The sequence below is a fragment of the Akebia trifoliata genome, chromosome 11, assembly GCF_017979445.1.
Source record: "Akebia trifoliata isolate Shusen 1 chromosome 11, ASM1797944v1, whole genome shotgun sequence".
Lineage (NCBI taxonomy): Eukaryota > Viridiplantae > Streptophyta > Magnoliopsida > Ranunculales > Lardizabalaceae > Akebia > Akebia trifoliata.
Genome location: NC_141385.1, coordinates 16584139 through 16604922, shown reverse-complemented (window position 1 = coordinate 16604922; position 20784 = coordinate 16584139). Strand labels below are relative to the sequence as shown.

Here is a 20784-nt window from a genome sequence, read left to right as displayed (position 1 = left end):
GAAATTTTCTAAGTCTCTGTTGGAGACAACAGAGACGTTTGGGAGAGATGAATTAATAAAATGAAAATTGATTTAAAAAAGAGTTTAACAATTAAAACATCGTTTTTTACTCAGGACACACCAACCAAAAAACGCTGCTGTCCTTAATCTTGTTGGATTTTTCTTATCTTTTTTTTTTTTTAAAAACATCCAAAAACCTCCTTTTTTAAAAAAAAAAAAAACTTGCTGCCATTGCTGACAGCATGTTGGTAAAAAAAAATTTTAAAAAAACAAACCACCATCCACCCTTTTATTTTTTAGTTAGGAACAACATGACCCAAATAATAATAAAAAATGATTTGATCAATGAGAAAGAGGGCTTGAAGATAGAAGAATAAATATTTATTTTCTCTTTGATGCTATTCATTAGTATCGATTGAGAAAAAGGAAAAAAAAAATGAGACAAAAAAAATAAACTAAAATAAAATAACTACATGATGAAAAGAGAATTTTTTCACTCCATATCCCAACCATCGTTATTCCATCCTTCAATAAACTTAACCTCTTGAAATCTTACATCATTTAGGATCACCCTAAGTAACCATCGATTGAACCAAAGCAAATAATATGGTGGAGTAACATACTCTAAATCGAATCAAATAATACTAAAAGATGATATAATCCAAAATTCTAAACTAACAAAAATAAACAAAATAAAAAAATAAAATAAAATGAAATAAACTAGGTTTACATAGCGATGTTCCCTTACTTGGGGTTTTTCAAGTTTGATCCTCAATGTCCCCAGCGGAGTCGCCACTGAAAGCGCCCTCGATCCGCAGGGTGCGCGGATCCGCTTTTGACCCTTGAGGTTTGGGAGTCGCCACCTAGTTATTACGGTCTAGGAACCAAATTGACCCTACAATGGATAAAAAGAACTAATCTACTATAGAAATCTGAATCCGGGAATCATGTTACGGGGTTGGAAGGTGTTAGGCACCAACCCCGCCCGGCCAATGCCGGTCTCTACTTATCCCAAATAGATCTACATTGCTAATGATAACCTAGATTAAAAAAAAATATAAAAAACCTTACCTTCGATCTGCAAAAGTACTATTCCCTCAGATCTGAAAAGCAGTTCCTTGTACCGTACTCCTTGCTTCGCTTTGTCTCCGGATCTGATTTCTGATCTCCGAGGTAAGGTGTCTCTTTCTTGGATCTGGATGCTTTGAATTTGTGGTGGATTTTTGGGGTGTTTTTGAAAGGTTTTTTGGATGTTTTTTAGGCTAAAATCGGAGTAGGGGTGTTAGGGAAGGAGTTGGGGCTCCAAAATTAGGGTTTTGGGGAGGTTGTGGAGGCTTCTTCACCTACTTTTTCTAGGGTTTTTTCTTTGATACGAAAATAGGGTGTGGAGGCTCCTATTTATAAAGTTTTTAGAAGCATTTAGGGTTTGATTAGGGTTTCTTTTAGGGTTTCAATTAGGGTTTTGACTTAGTCTTTAGGGTTTTAGGGTTTTGACTTTAGTCTTATGAGATTGACTTGATTAGTTTTAGATTAGGGTTTGGATTTAGGTTTTGACCTTAGTCTTATGAGATTGACTTGATTAATTTAGATTAGGGTTTTGATTTAGGGTTTTGACCTTAGTCTTATGAGATTGACTCGATTAGTACCTTGACTTCAGTCTTGCTTGATTGACTTTAATTTTGACTTCAGTCTCACTTGATTGACTTTAATACCTTGACTTCAGTCTTGCTTGATTTACTTTTAATTTTTGGAGAACCCCCTTCTATTATATCTTTAATTCTTTGGACCCCCAAATGGAGGGGTCCTTAAAGAAATATCCCACGAACCCTCAACAATTTTGCCTGAGAGTCCAATTAATCGATTTTTTAGGTTCAACTTTTTAAATTAATTTCATTAATATTTCACTTTAATTATTTAATGTTTTATTTATTAATTTCGAATTTTTTAATTATGAAAATTGTGAAATTACCGTTTTGCCCTCGGAGAGGATTTTTTACGTTTTAAGTCATTTTTCAATGTTCCAGGATGTTTTGGAATCAGTTTTTCGTAAGGAATTCAATGGGAATGTTGGTTTTTGTCATTTATGAAGTTTTTTGTATGAAATGATCGTGAACTTTATGAGGGGTATTTTCGTAATTTTGTCAGATTTTGTGAAAATTGGCGAAGTGGTTTACTTGGTTTCGATTTGTTGTTTTATGTGTTTGAACGGATTTTCCTAAGCGTAATGTAGGCTCTAAGGTTGTTTTGAGGTTAGGGGTATTTTGGCAATTTAATCATTTTTAGTGATTTTTATCGTGAAGCTTCTTTTTGGTTTGCAAGATGATGATTTCTATGTTTCTGGGGTCGTATTTTCCTAGCGTAGCGTGGTTTCTAAGTTTTGTCAGTTCGAGATACCTCATCCGGATTTCTGAAACATATCTGGTAACAAAATAAAGCATTGGAATAGACATCCATCATTGGGAACCTTTGCGATCGGGTTGAGACGACTTGATTAATCAGGCGGATGCAAAAATGGGGTGTCTACAAGTAAACCCATCAAAATCAAACTCAAATTAATCAGGTCACTACGCAATCCATAGCTAAGATGAAAGTTAATTTGGGGCAATTAGCTCTCTCCTTAAGTGGGAGAGAGAAAGGTCAATTTCCTAGTCAGACTATCCCTAACCCTAGAGGTCAACCTTTGATTCCAAACGGATCAAAAGGTCAATACGATATAGGAAGCCATTCTAGAACTTTACAAGACTCAGTCCAGGCTATCCATACCTTGCGTTCGGGAAAGAAGGTGGACAACAAGGTCCAACCTATTGACAAGGAAAAAAAAGTCCTAGAGAAGGACAAAGTTCAAAAAGAAGTCATAGAGTCTCCGAAAGAGAAGAAGAAAGATTTGGAGAATCCTCTCATCATTTTGCCAATTTCAAAAGCTCTATTTCCCCATCGTCTTAGAGATTCTAAAAAAGGTAAGTAATTTGAGGGTGTCTTAGAAGTCTTCCAAAATGTGCATATCAATATCCCATTCCTAGATGCCATTAAGCAGATACCTTCTTATGCGAAATTTCTAAAGGATTTGACCACAGCTAAAAGGAAAACACCATTTCCTCGAGAAGCCATCATGGTAGTCCAAGCTTCGTCTTTCATCCAGCAAACTATTGCACCAAAATTTAAGGATCCTAGATGTCTGACAATTGCCATTCATATTGGAAATCAAGTGGTCGAAAAATGTCTCTTAGACTTAGGGGTCAGTGTGAACCTTTTACCATATTCGGTTTACAAACAATTAGGTTTGGGAGTTTTGAAACCCACCGATATCACGTTGAGTTTAGGCGATAGGTCCATAAAAATTCCAAATGGTATAGTTGAGGACATGATAGTTAAAGTCAAAGATTTCTATTTTCCTGTTGACTTTGTTATCTTAGACACAGAGCTAGTCATCAATTCGAACAGTCATATTCCTTTCATCTTAGCACGTCCATTCTTAGCCACGTCTGACGCAATCATTCGTTGTAGAAACGGTATTATGACTTTAGCATTTGGGGATATGAAAGTGAAACTAAACGTCTTCCACAATTTCCTAGGAATTGATGTAGATGATGGTATGGAAGAAGTGAACATGATAGATACGCTAGTCAATCAAACGTATCAAGAGTTAGGCTACTCTGATCCCCTAACGAAATGTTTGACTCACTTTGACCTTGACTTGGACGTCGAAGAGTCTATAAACGAAGTCAATGCTTTACTTGAATCTGTTCCACTCTTAGATTCTATGCGGTGGCACGCAAAAGTTGAAAGTCTTCCTGTGCGTACATCCAATCTTGTTCATTTTCATATCGAGCCTCCAAAATTAGAACTCAAGTTGCTTCTAGAGACCTTGAGATATGCATTTCTTGGCAAGAATCAAACCCTACCCGTGATCATTTCCTCTCACCTCAATGAAGTTCAAGAGGGAAAGTTGTTACGAGTATTAAGAGACCATCAAGAAGCTATTGGTTGGAACATAGCTGACATCAAGAGAATTAGTCCATCTGTGGTGATGCACCATATTCGTTTAGAGGATTTCACTAAGCCTTCCTTAGAACCTCAGAGACAGCTAAATCCTGTCATGAAAGATGTGATTCGGATGAAAATGATGAAATTGCTAGATGCGGGTATTATCTATCTTATCTCTAACAGTCATTGGGTAAGTCCTATACAAGTAGTTCCTAAGAAATCTGGTATCACTGTGGTAGTGAACCAAGATAACGAATTAATCCCCACTCGAATCCAAAATGGATGAAGAGTGTGTATCGATTATAGGAAACTCAACTCGATGACTCCTAAGGATCATTTCCCCTTACCTTTCATTGATCAAATGTTAGAGCGTCTAGCAGGACATTTTTACTATTGCTTCTTAGATGATTATTCCGGGTACAATCAGATACCTGTTGCTTCAATCGATCAAGAGAAAACAACTTTCACCTGTCCCTTTGAAACTTTTGCATATCGTCGCATGCATTTTGGATTGTGCAATGCACCCGCTACTTTTCAACGGTATATGATGAGTATATTCTCTGACATGCTAGAAAGATATGTCGAAGTGTTCATGGACGATTTTTCAGTTTTCGGATCAAGTTTTGAGGAATGTCTCCATCATTTGACTTTGGTCCTTTAACGTTGCAAAGAGGTCAATCTAGTCCTCAAGTGGGAAAAATACCATTTCATGGTAACATCGGGGATTGTGCTAGGGCACATTGTTTTTGCTAAGGGGATTGAGGTAGATAAGGTGAAGGTAGGTCTAATCGAAAAATTACCACCTCCAAAAATGGTTAAAGAAATTAGGTCATTCCTAGGCCATGCGGGTTTTTATCGTAGATTCATTAAAGATTTTGGGAAAATCTCGAAGCCTTTATGTGAGCTATTGGGAAAGGATGTTCTTTTTGACTTTTAAGAGTCATGTCTCTCTACGTTCAACAAACTCAAATCCGAGTTAACCTTGGCACCTATTATTCAACCTCAAAATTGGAGCATTTCATTCGAAGTTATGTGTGATGCTTCGGATTATGTAATAGGCGCTGTTTTGGGTCAACGAATCGAAAAACAACCTCATATTATCCAATATGCTAGTAAAACCCTTAACGATACTCAGCTTAACTACTCTACAACAGATAAGGAAATGCTAGCAGTGGTCTATGCCGTTGAAAAATTCCGCCCCTACCTCATAGGATCTAAAGTCGTGATCTACACAGACCACACAGCATTGAAGTACCTTTTATCAAAGAAAGATGCTAAAGCAAGGTTAATCCGTTGGATTCTAGTTCTGCAAGAGTTTGATCTCGAGATCCGAGACAAGAAAGGTATAGAAAATTTCGTAGCTGATCACTTGTCTAAGATAGTTAACAAGTCATTCGAGGAGTCCTTACCCATCTCTGAATCCTTTCCCGATGAGCAACTTATGCAAATTTCTCAAGCCAACGTTCCATAATATGTGGACATTGTCAACTACCTAGTTACAGGTCAATTCCCAATTGAAATGACTAGTCAAGAGAAACTCCATCTTCTGTCAAAAACAAAATGGTATTTCTGGGATGAGCCATACTTATTTAAGTATTGTCCCGATCAAATCATTAGATGTTGTATTCCAACCTGTGAGCAAGTCAATATCCTAGAGTTTTGTCATAATCATGCCTGCGGAGGGCACTTCAGTGGTAAGAAGACTGTTATAAAAATCTTACAATGCGATTTTTTCTAGTCTAGTATTTTTCGTGATGCCCACGAGTTTTGCAAATCTTGTGATAGATGTCAGAGATTAGGAAAAATCTCTAAGAGAAATGAAATGCCTCAAAATCCTATCCTGATCATTGAAATTTTTGACGAGTGGGGTATAGACTTCATGGAACCCTTTCCTATCTCCCAAGGTTACCAATACATCCTAGTTGCCGTTGACTATGTGTCAAAATGGGTCGAAGCTGTGGCATGTAGAACTAATGATCACAAGGTTGTGATAAAATTCATCAAGGAAACGATTTTTTCAAGATTTGGTACTCCGCGAGCTATCATAAATGATGGTGGCTCGCATTTTTGCAACAAAATCTTTGCTGCATTGATGAAAAAATACCTCATAACGCATAAGGTTGCCACACTTTACCACCCGCAAACAAGTGGGCAAGTGGAGATTTCTAACAGGGAAATAAAGACTATCTTAGAAAAGATAGTCAATTCTTCAAGGAAAGATTGATCTTTGAGATTAAGTGATTTACTCTAGGCCTATAGGACCGCATTCAAGACACCCATAGGGATGTCTCCTTACCGGTTAGTTTTTGGTAAGGCCTGTCATCTCCCTATAGAACTCGAGCATCGTGCATATTAGGGAATCAAACGCCTCAACTTAGATTTTGAAAAAGTCAGTAAGAAACGAAAGTTACAACTAAACGAGTTAGAAGAGATTAGAAATGACTCGTATGATTGTGCTAAAAGGTACAAAGAACGTACCAAATTCTTTCACGATAGGCATATTCTTAGGAAGAATTTCATTCCTAATCAAAGAGTTTTGTTGTATGATAATAGACTCCACCTTTTTTCCGGAAAACTTAAGTCTCGATGGACTGGCCCATATATTATCCAAACAGTCTACCCCCATGGTGCTGTTAAAGTCCTTAATCCTTAGGATGGATCCACTTTCAAAGTGAATGGCCAACGTCTCAAACCTTTTCTCGAGTATGTTCTACATGAGGAAATTCTTCTCCTCGATGACCTCGTCTATTAAAATTAATTTTGTTTTCGTCTAGCTAAAGACATTAAACTTAACACTTCTGGGAGGCAACCCACACATTTCAGGAGACATTGTGTTAAATATCAACAGGACTGTAAGGTCTTTTTCAGGTGCTATTTAATCCACTTCATTTCATTTTGTCAATTTCAATTTTACCTTTGCATGTATGTGTTGAAATATTGATGACAATATAATGTTTAAGTTTGGGGGTGTATGGGTTGGATTTCCACTTATTATTTTCTTCTTTCATTTCAAAAAAAAAAAAAATAGTTGATGACTTTGTTGTATTTTGCTCAAAATTGTAGCTTGTATCTTTCAGCACTTGGTTAAAAATATTTAAATCAGTCTTTCATCAGAAGCTATGATCTGGAGTTCCCATTTGTGTTTCTCTTAGACAAAAATTAGAGTAAACTTATCTTTTGGTTTATAGTCACTTCTAATAAGGTTACCAAGAGTCTAGATTGTATTAAGAGAGTTTGTTACCTTCTTTCTACCTAGAATTTAATGAAAAACTAGGTTTGATGAACTTTGACTTCCTTGTTCAATTGGTTGGCTGATTAGAAGAAAAATAGAACTGGGTTGTATACACCTTGTACAACAACCATTGAATTAAACTGGGTACCTTGAAAAGGGCTGCCTACTTTTCTTAGAAAAAGAGTAGAGAAGTAATAGAAAAAAAAAGAGACCTTTCAAAAAAAAAAACCTCAAAGATCCAAAAGTTTATGTAAAGTTTTAGTAGGGTGAAAGCCATCAAGTGTAAAAATGTGAGTATACTGGAATATCACAGATAAAGCCCCTTAGAGGTATGAAAGTGAATATCCACACTTCTCACTACCCTAGACAGGATGCTAAGTTTAGAATTAAACCCTAAGTTACTCCAGCTATTCTTGAGTAGTTAGAAGGTTGAAACTTATTTTAGGAAATCAAATCTCTTAAATTTCTAAGTTAGAATCACTATCGCTCAAAAGTTAATTTAAGTCTAAGTTTTGTCGTAGAGAAATAAGGGTTAGGACTCTATACCAAGTAGTACTTCCAATTGATTGACAAAACAAAAAAAAAAGACTTGTGCTTTTCAATATAAGTTTTGATTTTGACTATTTTTACTTCAAAGTTGTTTTTAAATTTTGTGGGTATATTTTCTGTAAATCCTCACGAGTCAAACTCGTCCACTAGGGGTAACCTAGCAGTTCAAGGGCTTGCTGCATTCACTAAATGCAGTCGAGGTACCTGTGAAAGTGGCAGTTTTATTTTCTATGTACTAGAAAAAGGTAAGTTTGGGGGTGTGATGAGTGTCTCCAAACACTCAATTATACGCACATTTTTCAATTATTTATCTTGATTTTTGTACCTAATTCTCCATATTAAGGTAATAATCATGTTAAGCCTCAAAACACTATGTTGCATGTTAATTAGGCTTAATTATATATAAATAAATTCACTTACAAGATAAATCTAATTACGTGTATTTCTTGTGTAGAAAATCAACAATTTGGACTCAAAATCTCAAGACAAAAGCATTTGGACCCACTTTGAAATGTCGTAATTCTTAACTCATATTCTCCTCTTTTGTCTTTTTATGCAAAGAAAAGTGGAAGCTACTTTTAGACTCTTCTACACACATTTTTCTCTATAAATAGAGCCTCCATTTCTAAATAAAGAGTCCCATCTTGGTTCTCTTATCCAAGACACCTTTAATCTAAGGCTCTTAGCCTATTATCTTATTTTTTGTATTTTCATTTTCTAGTTATTTTCTTTTGGCTAAATAGTCTTGTAAGAAGTAGAAGAAGAAGAAGTTGTAAGTTTCTCCATGAAATGAAGAAAAGTTATTTCATCTCTTATCTTCCCTCTCTTGCAATGATATTAGGCTAAGTTCCCCTCCATTGGAGAGTAGAAAAACCTAGAGAAAGTTCTTGTGTTATTTCTAATTTCATGCCTTTCTTTTATTTAAAATGCTTATGAGTTCTCTTTAAGTTTCTTACAACTTTTATTCTTAATATAGTTACCTTATGCTTAAATTAGATCAAGATAAAGTATGCTTAAACTAGATAACTGGAAGTAGGAAGTTTTCAAAGAATTTTACTTTGTTTATGTTCCCTTATTTCATTTCATTTGCAAAACTTTCTGATCTAAGGAGCTAACACCAAGCCCTTACGATTGAGTTATAAAAAGGCTAGAAACTAAGAATTGCTCATCAAAATGTTTTAGGTAGATCCACCTTCAATGGTGTTTTAATTTCATATGTTTACTTGCTTTTAATTTCATTTACTTTAGTTTATTTTTTAGCAATTTTACATCTTCTTATAAGTTTAAAAATACAAAGAGAAATAATTTTAATTCCTTTTAGTTAATTTGAATTTTATCTTCTTAGCTTAACTCTATTCCTCCTTTCTCTTGGGTTCGATCTCCTACTTGTCTCACAAGTAAGGTAAAAGTAAGATTATAATTAACTCCGGTGAGAAGAACAACGATAGTCTCATCATCCTTAGTGAGTTATGAAAAGGTATTATTAAAGTGAAAATTGATTAAAATTGGGAGGTCTACAGGTACCCCTCTTCAGCCTCTTCAGAAGAGGCCGTTCATCCTATTCATTTTCCTCTACCTTGAGGTAGGAAGAAAGCGGCACCTTAACCACCTTATCGTCATAGGCATTGGACTCGAGAATGGGTGCCAGTCGGTTCGATCGAAGGGACATGTCTTTGTTGTCGGTAGTCGATGCACGAAGTTTAATCGTCTTACTTGTTCACCCTTTGCGCGAGAATCGACAGGCTCAAAGTACTCGGTAGCCTGGTAATACAACTCCAAGTTGGAGAGTATGTAGGTTATGATGACTGAGTCGTCAACACTCTTATCTTTGCCCGGACCTGCAGTCATGAGAAGGCAATAATTAAACCTTGGAGAATGGAATGAGAAATTATAAAAAGGTTAAAGGAAAGAAACTCATCGACGCTATTGAACGAGTTTAACACGAGTGGGGGAAAACTCATCCCCAAAAACGCTCTCCCACCGACCAATAAGTTTTATCGGGAACAAAAACCATTCATTGTCCAAGTCAAGACGCTCAAACAAGGACGATTTCCCTTCTTTTTTGGTTAAATAGAAGTACCACTGTTTCTTAGGGCACCTCCTAAGAGAGAATTGGGCTCTAATGTCAAGGAGCCCGAGCTGGAAGCCTTTTTCCAACTGAGCATTTATTTACTCTATGGCATAAATTAGACGGTAAAAATTACCGCTCATTTGGCCAGGGGCCCTTCGATAAAATTTTAGGACCTCCCAAGTTAACCTACTTAAAGGAACTCAGAGGCTAGCCTTAAATTGTCTCCATGCACCATTGCGGCATTCTCGAAGAGGCTTTGAGAGAACGAGGGATCATCCACGAAAGATCTTCCCACGTCATCAGGGATAGCATATGTATCCTTCATATCAGATAATGGAAGGCATATGGGGGAATAAGTCTTCCGAGCCACAAAAGAAGAAGAAGTAGAAGATGAAATTTTTTTAGGAAAAGGGTAGGGTTTTATTTTCTAAACTTGTGGCCGAAAGAAGATATTGGAATTGGGTACTTAGTTGAGAAAAACTTGCTGGCACCGAGCTAATGAGTATGTGAAGACGAGAGCAAGCAAAGAGAGAAAGAGCTAGCAAAGAAGAGAGTGAAAAGTAAAAGAGAAAGAATGAGAGGGAATGGGGTATGTATAGATCTCAAAAATCTCAAGATACGCAAGAAATGAAAGACCTTGATATACTTGAAACGCGGGGCAATAATGAACGAAGCAACGCATTGATGGGCACGAGAAATGATGTGCATGATACAAACGCGCCTGTGCAACTAACCATTGGCTAAGCTGTACGTGTGTATGACATATAAATGCGTCATAGAATAGAGCAATCGACAGCGCGTCTTACAGAGAAAATCATTCAAATCACCTTCTTAGAAGTTCAAGTGGTCGGACGCCATATTTAATGCCATTAGTGGGAATTGACCGATCTGGCTTTCAATACTAGATTGCCACGTGTTTGACATTGATTAAAGTCATCTCAGGGTCTTAGATCAAGATCCAAAACCCCGAGAGGGGGCGGGGTATTGTGGAGGGTATTTTTTGAAAAAAGTAACATGTGGCAACCTTGAGGAATTTTTAGCCGAAGGACCGAATTACAGGATAATATAACAGAATGTCCGAATTACTAAAGAAGCCGAGTTGCATTTAACTGAGCTCCATCAGTGTGAAGCTCGGTACAAATCCCATAAAATATGGAGTATAACTGCTTTTGTGGAAATCAAGGCAAATTCCTGTACGGCTGTAATCGGTCGGACGAGAATCATGAAGAAAATCTAGGAAGATCTAAGGGTGGAAACTCCTATAAATACGAAGGTTCAACACACCAAAAGGTATGAATTTTCTCTCTAAAAATACTCTATACTACTTATAATAAATCTTGACTTAGGCGTCAGAGTAGTGTTGTTGTAATCACACCTAAGAGCGCAAGAGGGTGATAGTTCTTTATCAGCGAGGATCACGAGGTAGTGCAAGTTTTTGCATCTGCAATAGCCATGGATCCTCTTCTTGTGGGCCCATGTTCAATTCAAAATGTCTAGATTTAAACTAGGGAAATTTACCAAAATCGAGAACTTTACAAACTAATTTACCAAAATGGAGCAGTATACATCTTATTTCGAAAAATTATAATTTTCTATTTTCAAAAATATTTATTTTATCAAAATGGTAAAAAACAATAATTTTTAGATTTATACTACCGAAAATATCATTTTCTGATCTCATGTGAGAAGGATCCTTCTGACATTGTATAAATACATTTTAATCTCATACTATAAGGATCCTTCCAACAAAAAGGATATTTTTGGTGAGCGAAAAAATGGAAATGACTTTTTTTTACTATTTTTGTACAATAAACTATTTTTGAAAATGGTAAATTATCATTTTTAGAAATAAGATGTACAGTTTACCATTTTTTGTAAATAATCGATATGTCGTGCATGTTTTAATAAATTTTCCTTTAAACTAATCCACTTCCAGCTTGTTCATCTTTGATGATCAACGTGCCTGTAGTGATCTATTTAATGTCATTAGTTGTAAACAGAGATGTCAGGTTCGGTTGGGCCCTTCAGTTGAATGGTCTAAAGATTAGGTGGGCAATGGATTTACACTCTCCAACTATAATAGATAATCCGTTCAAAGAGAATAAAATCGTTCAAATAATCTCGTTAAGAAAAAAATAATAATAAATAAGGAGTGAGACAGCTTTGATCTATTACTAATTTTATTTTTGTATAGGTATCTTGAAATTCTCAAGATTAACATGACTATGTTGTTATAACAAGGTGGGGGTGATTTAAGCATACCCCTTCATATTTTGATGAATATTTGAGATACCCCTACATTTACAAACTAGTGACATAACCCTTGATATATGTCTTCTATAGACTAATGAAAAATGACCTAATTGCTCCCCATCTTCAACCTTTGTACAAAAGCCCTTGATTCTTCTTTGATCTAGAAAAACAAATAAAAAAACAAAAAATCAACTTCACACTCTTCAACCTTTATGGTAAATTATTTTAGTTTACTCAACCTCATCTTCATTCTATAATTTTCAGTCACATGCATTTTATTATTTATTTATTTTTTATCGGTAAATCTATTTTTAATAAGTTTAATAATACCCAAGTCTCTGGTATTATCACCCAAAGACTTAACCAATTATTTATCAAAAAAAAAAAAAACTTAACCAACTAGCTCCTGCATTTTCTACCGCATCTTAAAATTTTAATAGAAAATTATTGATTCTTTTACTCCAAATTTAAGTCTTCTACTCACCGAAAAATCTAATCTTATTTTCAAAAAAAGTAAAAAAATTCTAATCTCATTCTTGAGATTTGAAAGTTGGAGTAAAAAGAATGATAAAATTTTATTCAAGAGATTGAATGACTGATTATAGAAAATAAAATCAATAATTTTTAGTTAAAGATTGAAGATGACAGTATATATTTTGACCATTTTCATTAGTGTATTAGAAAAGACTGAAGTCAAGGGAGGTGTGTCATCAGTTTATAAAAAAGATTGTATCTGAAATATTCACCAAAACGTTGAGGGTGTATGTCTAAATCAAAATTATAATTTTAACCAATATTATTTATTATATATTATAGGTAATTAATAAATATAGACAACGGATACTGCGCCGTGTGATCCATGTGATTTACATTAAAATAACACGATCTCTAAAAATGCCATATAAAAATGCATTGTGACACACGTTTTGATCTACTGAGATATAATTTTTATATGAAAATCCTACCAAAAGGTGGAGGACATAGTCTTATGAGTGAGACACCTGGCAATAGTTAGTGTTAGAAACAGACGGTACAGCTATATTTTGACTAATACCTTTGATGTTCTCAAATTATGGTCATGCATGATACATATGATCATCAATAAGGACCCCAATCATAGTCTAATCATTTGAGACATTGCAACTACACTGGAGTAATAAAGTTTGGATCCCATAATTAATTCAATGTGGGGTGGGGGTTCAGATAAATACCGGAAAGTTTCTTAAATAATTTGGGAAAATTTAGAGAGTGATGATTTTGGTTTTTTTTTTTTTTTTTTTTTTATACCAAAATTCATCATCTTCAATCTCCCAAAAAAAAAAAAAAAACTGACATTTTAATGTTGAACAAAATAAAGTTTTGAGGGTGGAGTAAAATATTATCATATCATGTGATTCAACGATACATCAAGGATTGGTTATTAATTTGTTGATTTAATTGGCTTGACTCTTCTTTGGAGAATTTATGGAATTTTTGAAAATTTTGGAGAGGAGTTATGAAAGAAACTTGTAGTAGGTTAACTACCCAACTTCATGTGGTTGAGAGACACTATTTCACAGTACCAATTTTCCTTAGGAAAATGATGGATGTCGTTGGACACTGTGTTCAACACTGCGCTGATGTGGCAACGCATAGAAAATTGTCAATTTTTTTAACTTGTCTCTCGAGAAAATAAATCCATGGTTATCTGTGCACTACCACATTAGCCCAGGGTTGAATGCAGTGTCCAACGAAGATACATAGTATATCTCGACTCTTTCCCTTATTATAGCATGAGTGATTTTTTGCTCATAGCACTCAAAGATTTTTTGTGTGACATATCAAGCATAGAAGGGTACTTTTGTAAATTAGGGATGCCATTCACTACACGTGAGTTCATGTGATTGGTGCCTTGGTGGATCCCAAAATTCCGTGAGAATTTTTAATTCCTGATTTATAGTTTACTAACCTAGGTCTTGAGTTAACTTATGTATGGAAGCAGATCTCACGGCTTAAATTATAAGGAGTTAAGTAGCCGTTCATTTTTTAAGAGATTAACTTATATAGTCTTCAATTTTTCATATAAACTAAATATTGGTGCTTAAAATGGGTAATCTCTTCATAGAGTTTATTACTTATAAATCAGATGAATTTTAATTTTTGAAAAAAAGGTTTTTAGTGGAATAAATTATAATTAAATTGATACTTTATAGATAATATGTATTTTTAGGGAATAAAATTTATAATGATTTTGAAATTGTTTATTTATTTATTTATTTATTATTCTCGTGATTATTTTGGAATTGGACTTAACAACCAGAACTAAAAAAATATATCTGATTCTAATTCTCAAAAACGACCCCTTTGTACACTTCATTAAAAGAAAAAAGTGGAGGAAAAACAAAAATTGGGCCTGTAGTTCGGGAAGGAGTCGGGTGTGTTGGTTAGGCCACCTCACGACGCAAGTGGTTAAGTTTCAAAGTTGGAATGACAAGTAGCGGTGAATGGAAGAAGACTTGTATCATGGTATCAAGACTTACCAACTAACAAAGCTAGAATCTTCTGAAAAATTATGACATGTGGAGCCCCGTGAGCTTTACCAACTCATTTAATATCTTATTATTGATGATGATTTTGTTATTGATATTAATCTAATTTTATATGAATTATTATTACTAATGAAATGTCATGATCACAAGAGATTGAGATGTTAATTTTTTTTTTTTAACTACCTCTTTCAACCCGTGAAAGTGTTCTACAGGGTTGCTACAGGAATAATGTGCGACAGAGGATCGGCTTCTCTTATGTATTGCATAGTTTTAAATTTTGAAAATGTGAATTGAGTTAGTCAGCAACTCATGTGTTAACACAAATGAGTAAATTTAAAATACATTGAATTTATAAATATTTAAAAATAATATTTATTATTTTAAAATAAATAATTATAATTTTTTTTCTCTACAAAAGTTTAAAATATAGATCTTTCTAGAACCCGAGCTCAGTTGTTTTTCAAGCTGACTTGATTGAGTTGATGAGTTGAGTGAAAATTTTCTGAGTTGACTTAATGAGTTAATTCCACTGAATCTTTGAAATGAGTCACCTTGAAATCAAAATTGAGTTGAGTCGACTCAGTCTAGTTTCGAGTCGATTCAACAATTTTTAAAACTGTAACACACAGAATCTTCTATGTTATTAAAATATATTTTAATATTTTGCATTGTAATTTTTAAAAGTTATGGTCAACTCCTTAGGACAAATAAAGCCAAAAGAATATTTTGTTTTAAAATTAAATAAGTAAATATAGTAATATATAAGAAAAGCCTCCTCCAAAGTTCTACAATCATGAATCATTCCCCCACCACACAACCTTCTCCTCCATCTTCACAAGAACCAATCATGGTAGAGAAGAATGACATCAGACCCTTAAGGCAACCTTCTCCTTCTCCAACAGCTACTGATCGATTCGGAAGCTACGAAGTGATGGAATCGAAGAAGTTAAGAAGGCGAAAATGCACCAAATGTTTTGGTTTTTGCATGGCTGGTATCCTAATTCAAGCCACGGTAGTTTTAGTACTGGTGTTCACAGTTTTCCGTGTCAAAGACCCAAAAATTAAGATAAATGGTGTGCAAATAATTCAGATTAAATTCATCAATGGGACGATGATACCTGATCCATCAGTTAACATAACAGTACGGGCCGATGTCTCAGTGAAGAATCCAAATGTGGCATCCTTCAAGCATGGGAACAGCACAGCTACACTTTTCTACCATGGAAATGTGGTTGGCGAGGCTCAGACACCAGCGGGGCAAGCCGAGGCACAACGAACACAACGAATGAATATAACAGTTGAAATGATCACCGTAAAGTTATTGGCTGATCCAAACTTGCAGAGTGATGTGAATTCAGGGCTGTTGACGATGAGTAGCTATACGAAAGTAGGCGGACGAGTGAAGATAATTAACATTATCAAGAAACATATTGTTGTTAGAATGAATTGCACCATGACTGTTAATATAACGAGCCAGGAACTCGTGAAACAGAAGTGCAAGAGGAAAGTATCACTTTAAGGTTTATTATTTACGTTTTGTCTATATATATATGTATGGTGGTTTTATTAATCGTTTGATAAACTACTTGTACCATGGTGTTTTTATAGTTTGGTGTGTTCTTTGTACCATGATTCCTCCTATAATATTATTTGATTTTGATCAATTGCTTTGTGGGCTTCTTTTATGTTTTGCAAGGTATTTTAAAATTCAAGAATTGTAGGCACTAAAGAGCCTATTTCCAATTATTATGTGTAACCTCTGTATGTCTTTGGACTTTGTATGATAATTTTTCTATTTATGTATATTGTCATCTATTGAATTATAATCAAATTGTTTACCTTAATTTTTCTATTTATGTATATTGTCATCCATTGAATTATAGTTTGGTGTGCTCTTTGTACCATGATTCCTCCTGTATATTATTTGATTTTGATCAATTGCTTTGTGGGCTTCTTTTATGTTTTGCAAGGTATTTTAAAATTAAAGACACTAAAGAGCCTATTTCCAATTATTATGTGTAAGCTTTGTATGTCTTTGGACCTTGCATGATAATTTTTCTATTTATGTATATTGTCATCCATTGAATTATAATTAAATTGTTTCCCTTCGATTCGACGACTAATAAAAGTAATCGAATTGAATGAAAAAAAAAAATCAACAGAGTTGGAGTAGAGGTGCAAATCAGGCTGGGCTGGGCTAGGCTAGGTCGTAGGTGTGAAGACTTGTGCGGATTTTGGGAGATGCCTTGAATGGTATCAGCCTAGGCCAGACCTTGACAAGCTTATTGCAAAGCCAGGTGGATGGGCCCGATTTATGTATTATTTATGAGTCGGTTTAATTGATTGGGACAACTTGAACAATGGGACATGGATATACCATTGGCACGTGACATGGTGTCACGGTCATGTTCTTTCTAAGCGACTGAAATTACAGGCTTTGACAATGTATAGACCTAAAGGGGGGGGGGGTGAATAGGACTAATTATAAATTCTTCTAAATGTGAACACTTAAGTGTGACTGAATTTTTTAATGAATTCGTTCTATTGAAGCATTCACCAAATCATTCATGAAACAAAAGATTTATGCAAGCAATGATCAATCATGATATACATTCAGATTTGCATGAAGATAAGGAAATTAGAGAGAAGCACAAGACACGCAATTTATAGTGGTTCAGCAACTGTGCCTACGTCTACTCCCAAGAGAACCCCAATCGATGGTTTTTCGGTGTTTACTAAAACTGAGGTTTTTTGTTCACCTTAAACCGCAGATAGAATTTTTTCTGGGTTAATTCTGCAACCCTAAGATTGAGTGAACCACATCCACTCAAAATGTCTAAGTTTTATACTTCGGGAACTCAGCAACCTTTATCACTCAACTTGAGTCTACAACTCAATTAAGTGCTTGATTTTGAAGAGGAAATCAAGTAAACTATTACAAGAGTATTTTGAACTTAAAACAAAACAAGCAAACTCACAATTATGATGAATGAGGTGAGTTTGTTATTCTTTGGTTCTTCACTACTTCCTTCATCTTTGGCTCCTCGCCTAGCTCAATGTTAGAATGTAACTGCTTGAAGGATGACGTAAGTGAAGCTTGATCAACTCAGATGAAGTGGCTTGATGTGCATGGTTTCGACTTCACCTAACGATTCTTCTTACTTAGTTAAGCCTTTGAAATGTACTTATTTGCTTGGGCTTAACTCAGAAGTTGTTGATCAAAAACCAATGAAGCCTATAGCTTCTATTTTATAGAGACTGTACTCAACGGCTTCCTGTCGGTGGTACCGACCAAACATAACGGTCGAAAATGTTATCATTGAACACTATCGGTAGTTCTATTGGTGGAACCTCCAAGAGTCATCGGTGGGACCGATGAGCATTATAACGGTGGAACCAACAGAACCATGCTTCTGCCACCGATAGAAGTTTTTCCATTTTGTTCTGGCGGTGGACTTCGGTGGGACCGATAAGTTGTTCATCGGTGGAACCTATAAATTTAAGCTTCTGCCATCGATAGAAGTTTTCCCATTTTATTATGTCGGTGGATGTCGGTGGGACTGACAAGTTGTTCATCGGTGGAACCGACAAGTTGTTCATCGGTGGAACCGATGACTATTTTGTCAGTGGAACCGACAAGTTTAAGCTTCTGCCACCGATAGATATTTTCTCATTTTGTTCTGGCGGTGGCTGACGGTGGATCCTTCACTTCTGCCGATAGCTTTTGTTTTCCTTGGGATAGAGCTGGTTTTGGGATGACCTTCGAACACTCACAAGATGCTTCGATAATAACTTGTTCTGATGCTCCACGGGTAAAGATGTCCCTTATCCTTGGTTGGTTTTGATACACTACGGATTTGTCGTTGATGTAATGCATGCTGATTACTCTTCGTTCATTTTGAACAATATCTTCTAGTAGTTACAACTTGACAGTATACGACTAATTTTGGAATTGACAAAACATGGTACTAACAATCTCCCCCTTTGTCAATTATAAGACAAAACCAATCCTAGACTACCAACTGTGAACCATTTGTAAAAGTAATCAATTACATATAGAGCCCAACAAGATCTTACAGAAGATATACAAATACAAAACAGTAAGACTCTTAAATGATGACAGATACATTTTTAGATATAGGATGTAAGGCAGTAGATATCTCCCCCTTACTCCTTGCATGATTCATATATGCCTGCATTAAAACATTTGTTCACAAGTGCGATGCCTTCTTCCCTTTTTTGTTAGTTGTTGACAAAGGGCGAACCACCCTAAAGCCAAGACACAATGACGACAAATAACAAGAGATACAGCAGGGTGAACAGAGACAGAGATGCACAATAGTGAATATGCCAAGAATAAAGATGCATGCAATAGTGATAAGGGAAAAGTAGATCATGAAATTAAACACATATTCATTATAAACAGTACAAAACACTGAAGATAGATAAATACAATGCATGACATCAGAAACCTAACAAAACACAACTGAGTAAGAAAACATCTGTAGAATTCAACTATAAAGACTAAGCATTGCCGGAGCTATCATCAGAGGTGGCGTGCCCGGGTACACAAGCCAGAATATGAGTCTTGAGGTACCGGTTCATCTTCTTAAGGCGCGACTCCAGATGAGTTTTTCCTTTTACCAGGTGGAGCTGACCTGCTTCCAGAGCAGTCAACCGAGACTCAAGGTCGGAGGGGGCAGTCGAAAGAGGAGCAGGTGCATCCAGAGGAGGTGGGGTGTGGGCCCGACGGGCTGGACGAGGTGGTGAAGGTCCTGCTGGAAGGGCAATCCGCATCTTAGAGAAAGTGGCAGCTGTGAAAAGCTCTTCATGAATTACCGGACTAGTATCAGCCGGAATGCCACAGAAGACTGCCAGTTGAGAGATAAGATGGGCATAGGGTAAGTTGCCTGAAGTACGATCGGAACGGGCAAATCTGACAATCGTATGGAGAAGGTATGTGGCAAGACACATGGCTTGGTTAGTTGCAACACAATACAGAGTATCGACCATGTGCATAGCAACATCGATCTTGTTCCCGGCATGCGGATATAGATTAGATGTAAATAGTTTGTAGAGAAGTCTATATCGCGGGAGGAGATCCGTGCCAAAAATAGCATTATCCTTGACCCATTGGATATCCCGACGACTACAGAGAACATCCATGTAACCTTTTCGGCGAGTCCCAAGGTCAAAAATGGGATCAGGATGTCCGACATGAGTGCAAGTGATTCCTATGATGGAGGCAATGGTGGTGGCAGTAACATGGGTGCTAATCTGATCAGGCGTGCCGAAGGCCACCACATCGAGGGAAGGGGGGAAGTCGCGAGAGTCCACAATGCTGGCATAGAATCGCGGGACGCAGGAGGGGAAGACATCACCTCCAAGGTCCAGAAGCGCTTCCCAGCCCATTTGATGAAGTAAATTAGGGATGCCAAATGGGTGCACTACTGCGATGTCAACACGACGTTCATAGACAATCGGATGGTCTCGAAGGGACTGCAATCAATCTATATATAGGCGCTGATCATCATCGATGCCCATATCTGAAGCAGGAGGATGGCGAGAACCCTGGGGAGGAGGCAGATCAACTTCTTTTTCATCATCATCTTCTTCGTTAGCGAAAGAGGACGAGGAAGATGAAGGGCGTGCAGAGGAGGTAGAAGCACGCTTGCTTTTAACATTTCTTTGGGCTGGGGGAGGTCTAGCTTGGCGACGGCGCGCCATGAGACTGACTACGAACACCACGGAGATCAGGGCAAGTAACGCCGAGAGAATCATCATGATGGCAATGGAGAAGAGAGGGAATGCAAAGGGAGAGACGAAGGAAGAGGAAGAGGCAATGAAACAGTGAAGAAGATGAAAGGGCGCGGAGGAGGAAATGAGAGAAAAGGGTTTAAAACGACGAAATCGCGTGTGGTCGGTCGAACCGTCAGATTCTGTCGGTTCCACCGACATCTGCCGATAAGTAATCTGGCGGTGGAACTGACAGAATGCTCATTCTGCCACCGATATATTTCCTCCACCCTTTTTTTTGTGAGACTAACATTCCTCAAATTTTCTAATAAGTGCCTATAATGATCGGGGCCAACCGAATGTTCAATGAAGGGCGGGAATGGGAAGCAATCCTGCAACCCGAGTGCACGCAGGCACTCTTCCATTATGTC

At 36.4% G+C, this 20784-nt stretch overlaps 1 protein-coding gene across 1 annotated transcript; it reads left to right on the top strand.

Annotated features, from left to right (window-relative positions):
- Positions 1 to 15410: 15410 nt before the first annotated feature.
- LOC147391056 (late embryogenesis abundant protein At1g64065-like) lies at positions 15411 to 16136 on the top strand. The gene has a single exon (XM_086458975.1). The coding sequence runs from the start codon at positions 15411 to 15413 to the stop codon at positions 16134 to 16136; it is 726 nt and encodes a 241-aa protein (XP_086315101.1).
- The last annotated feature ends 4648 nt before the right edge of the window (positions 16137 to 20784 follow it).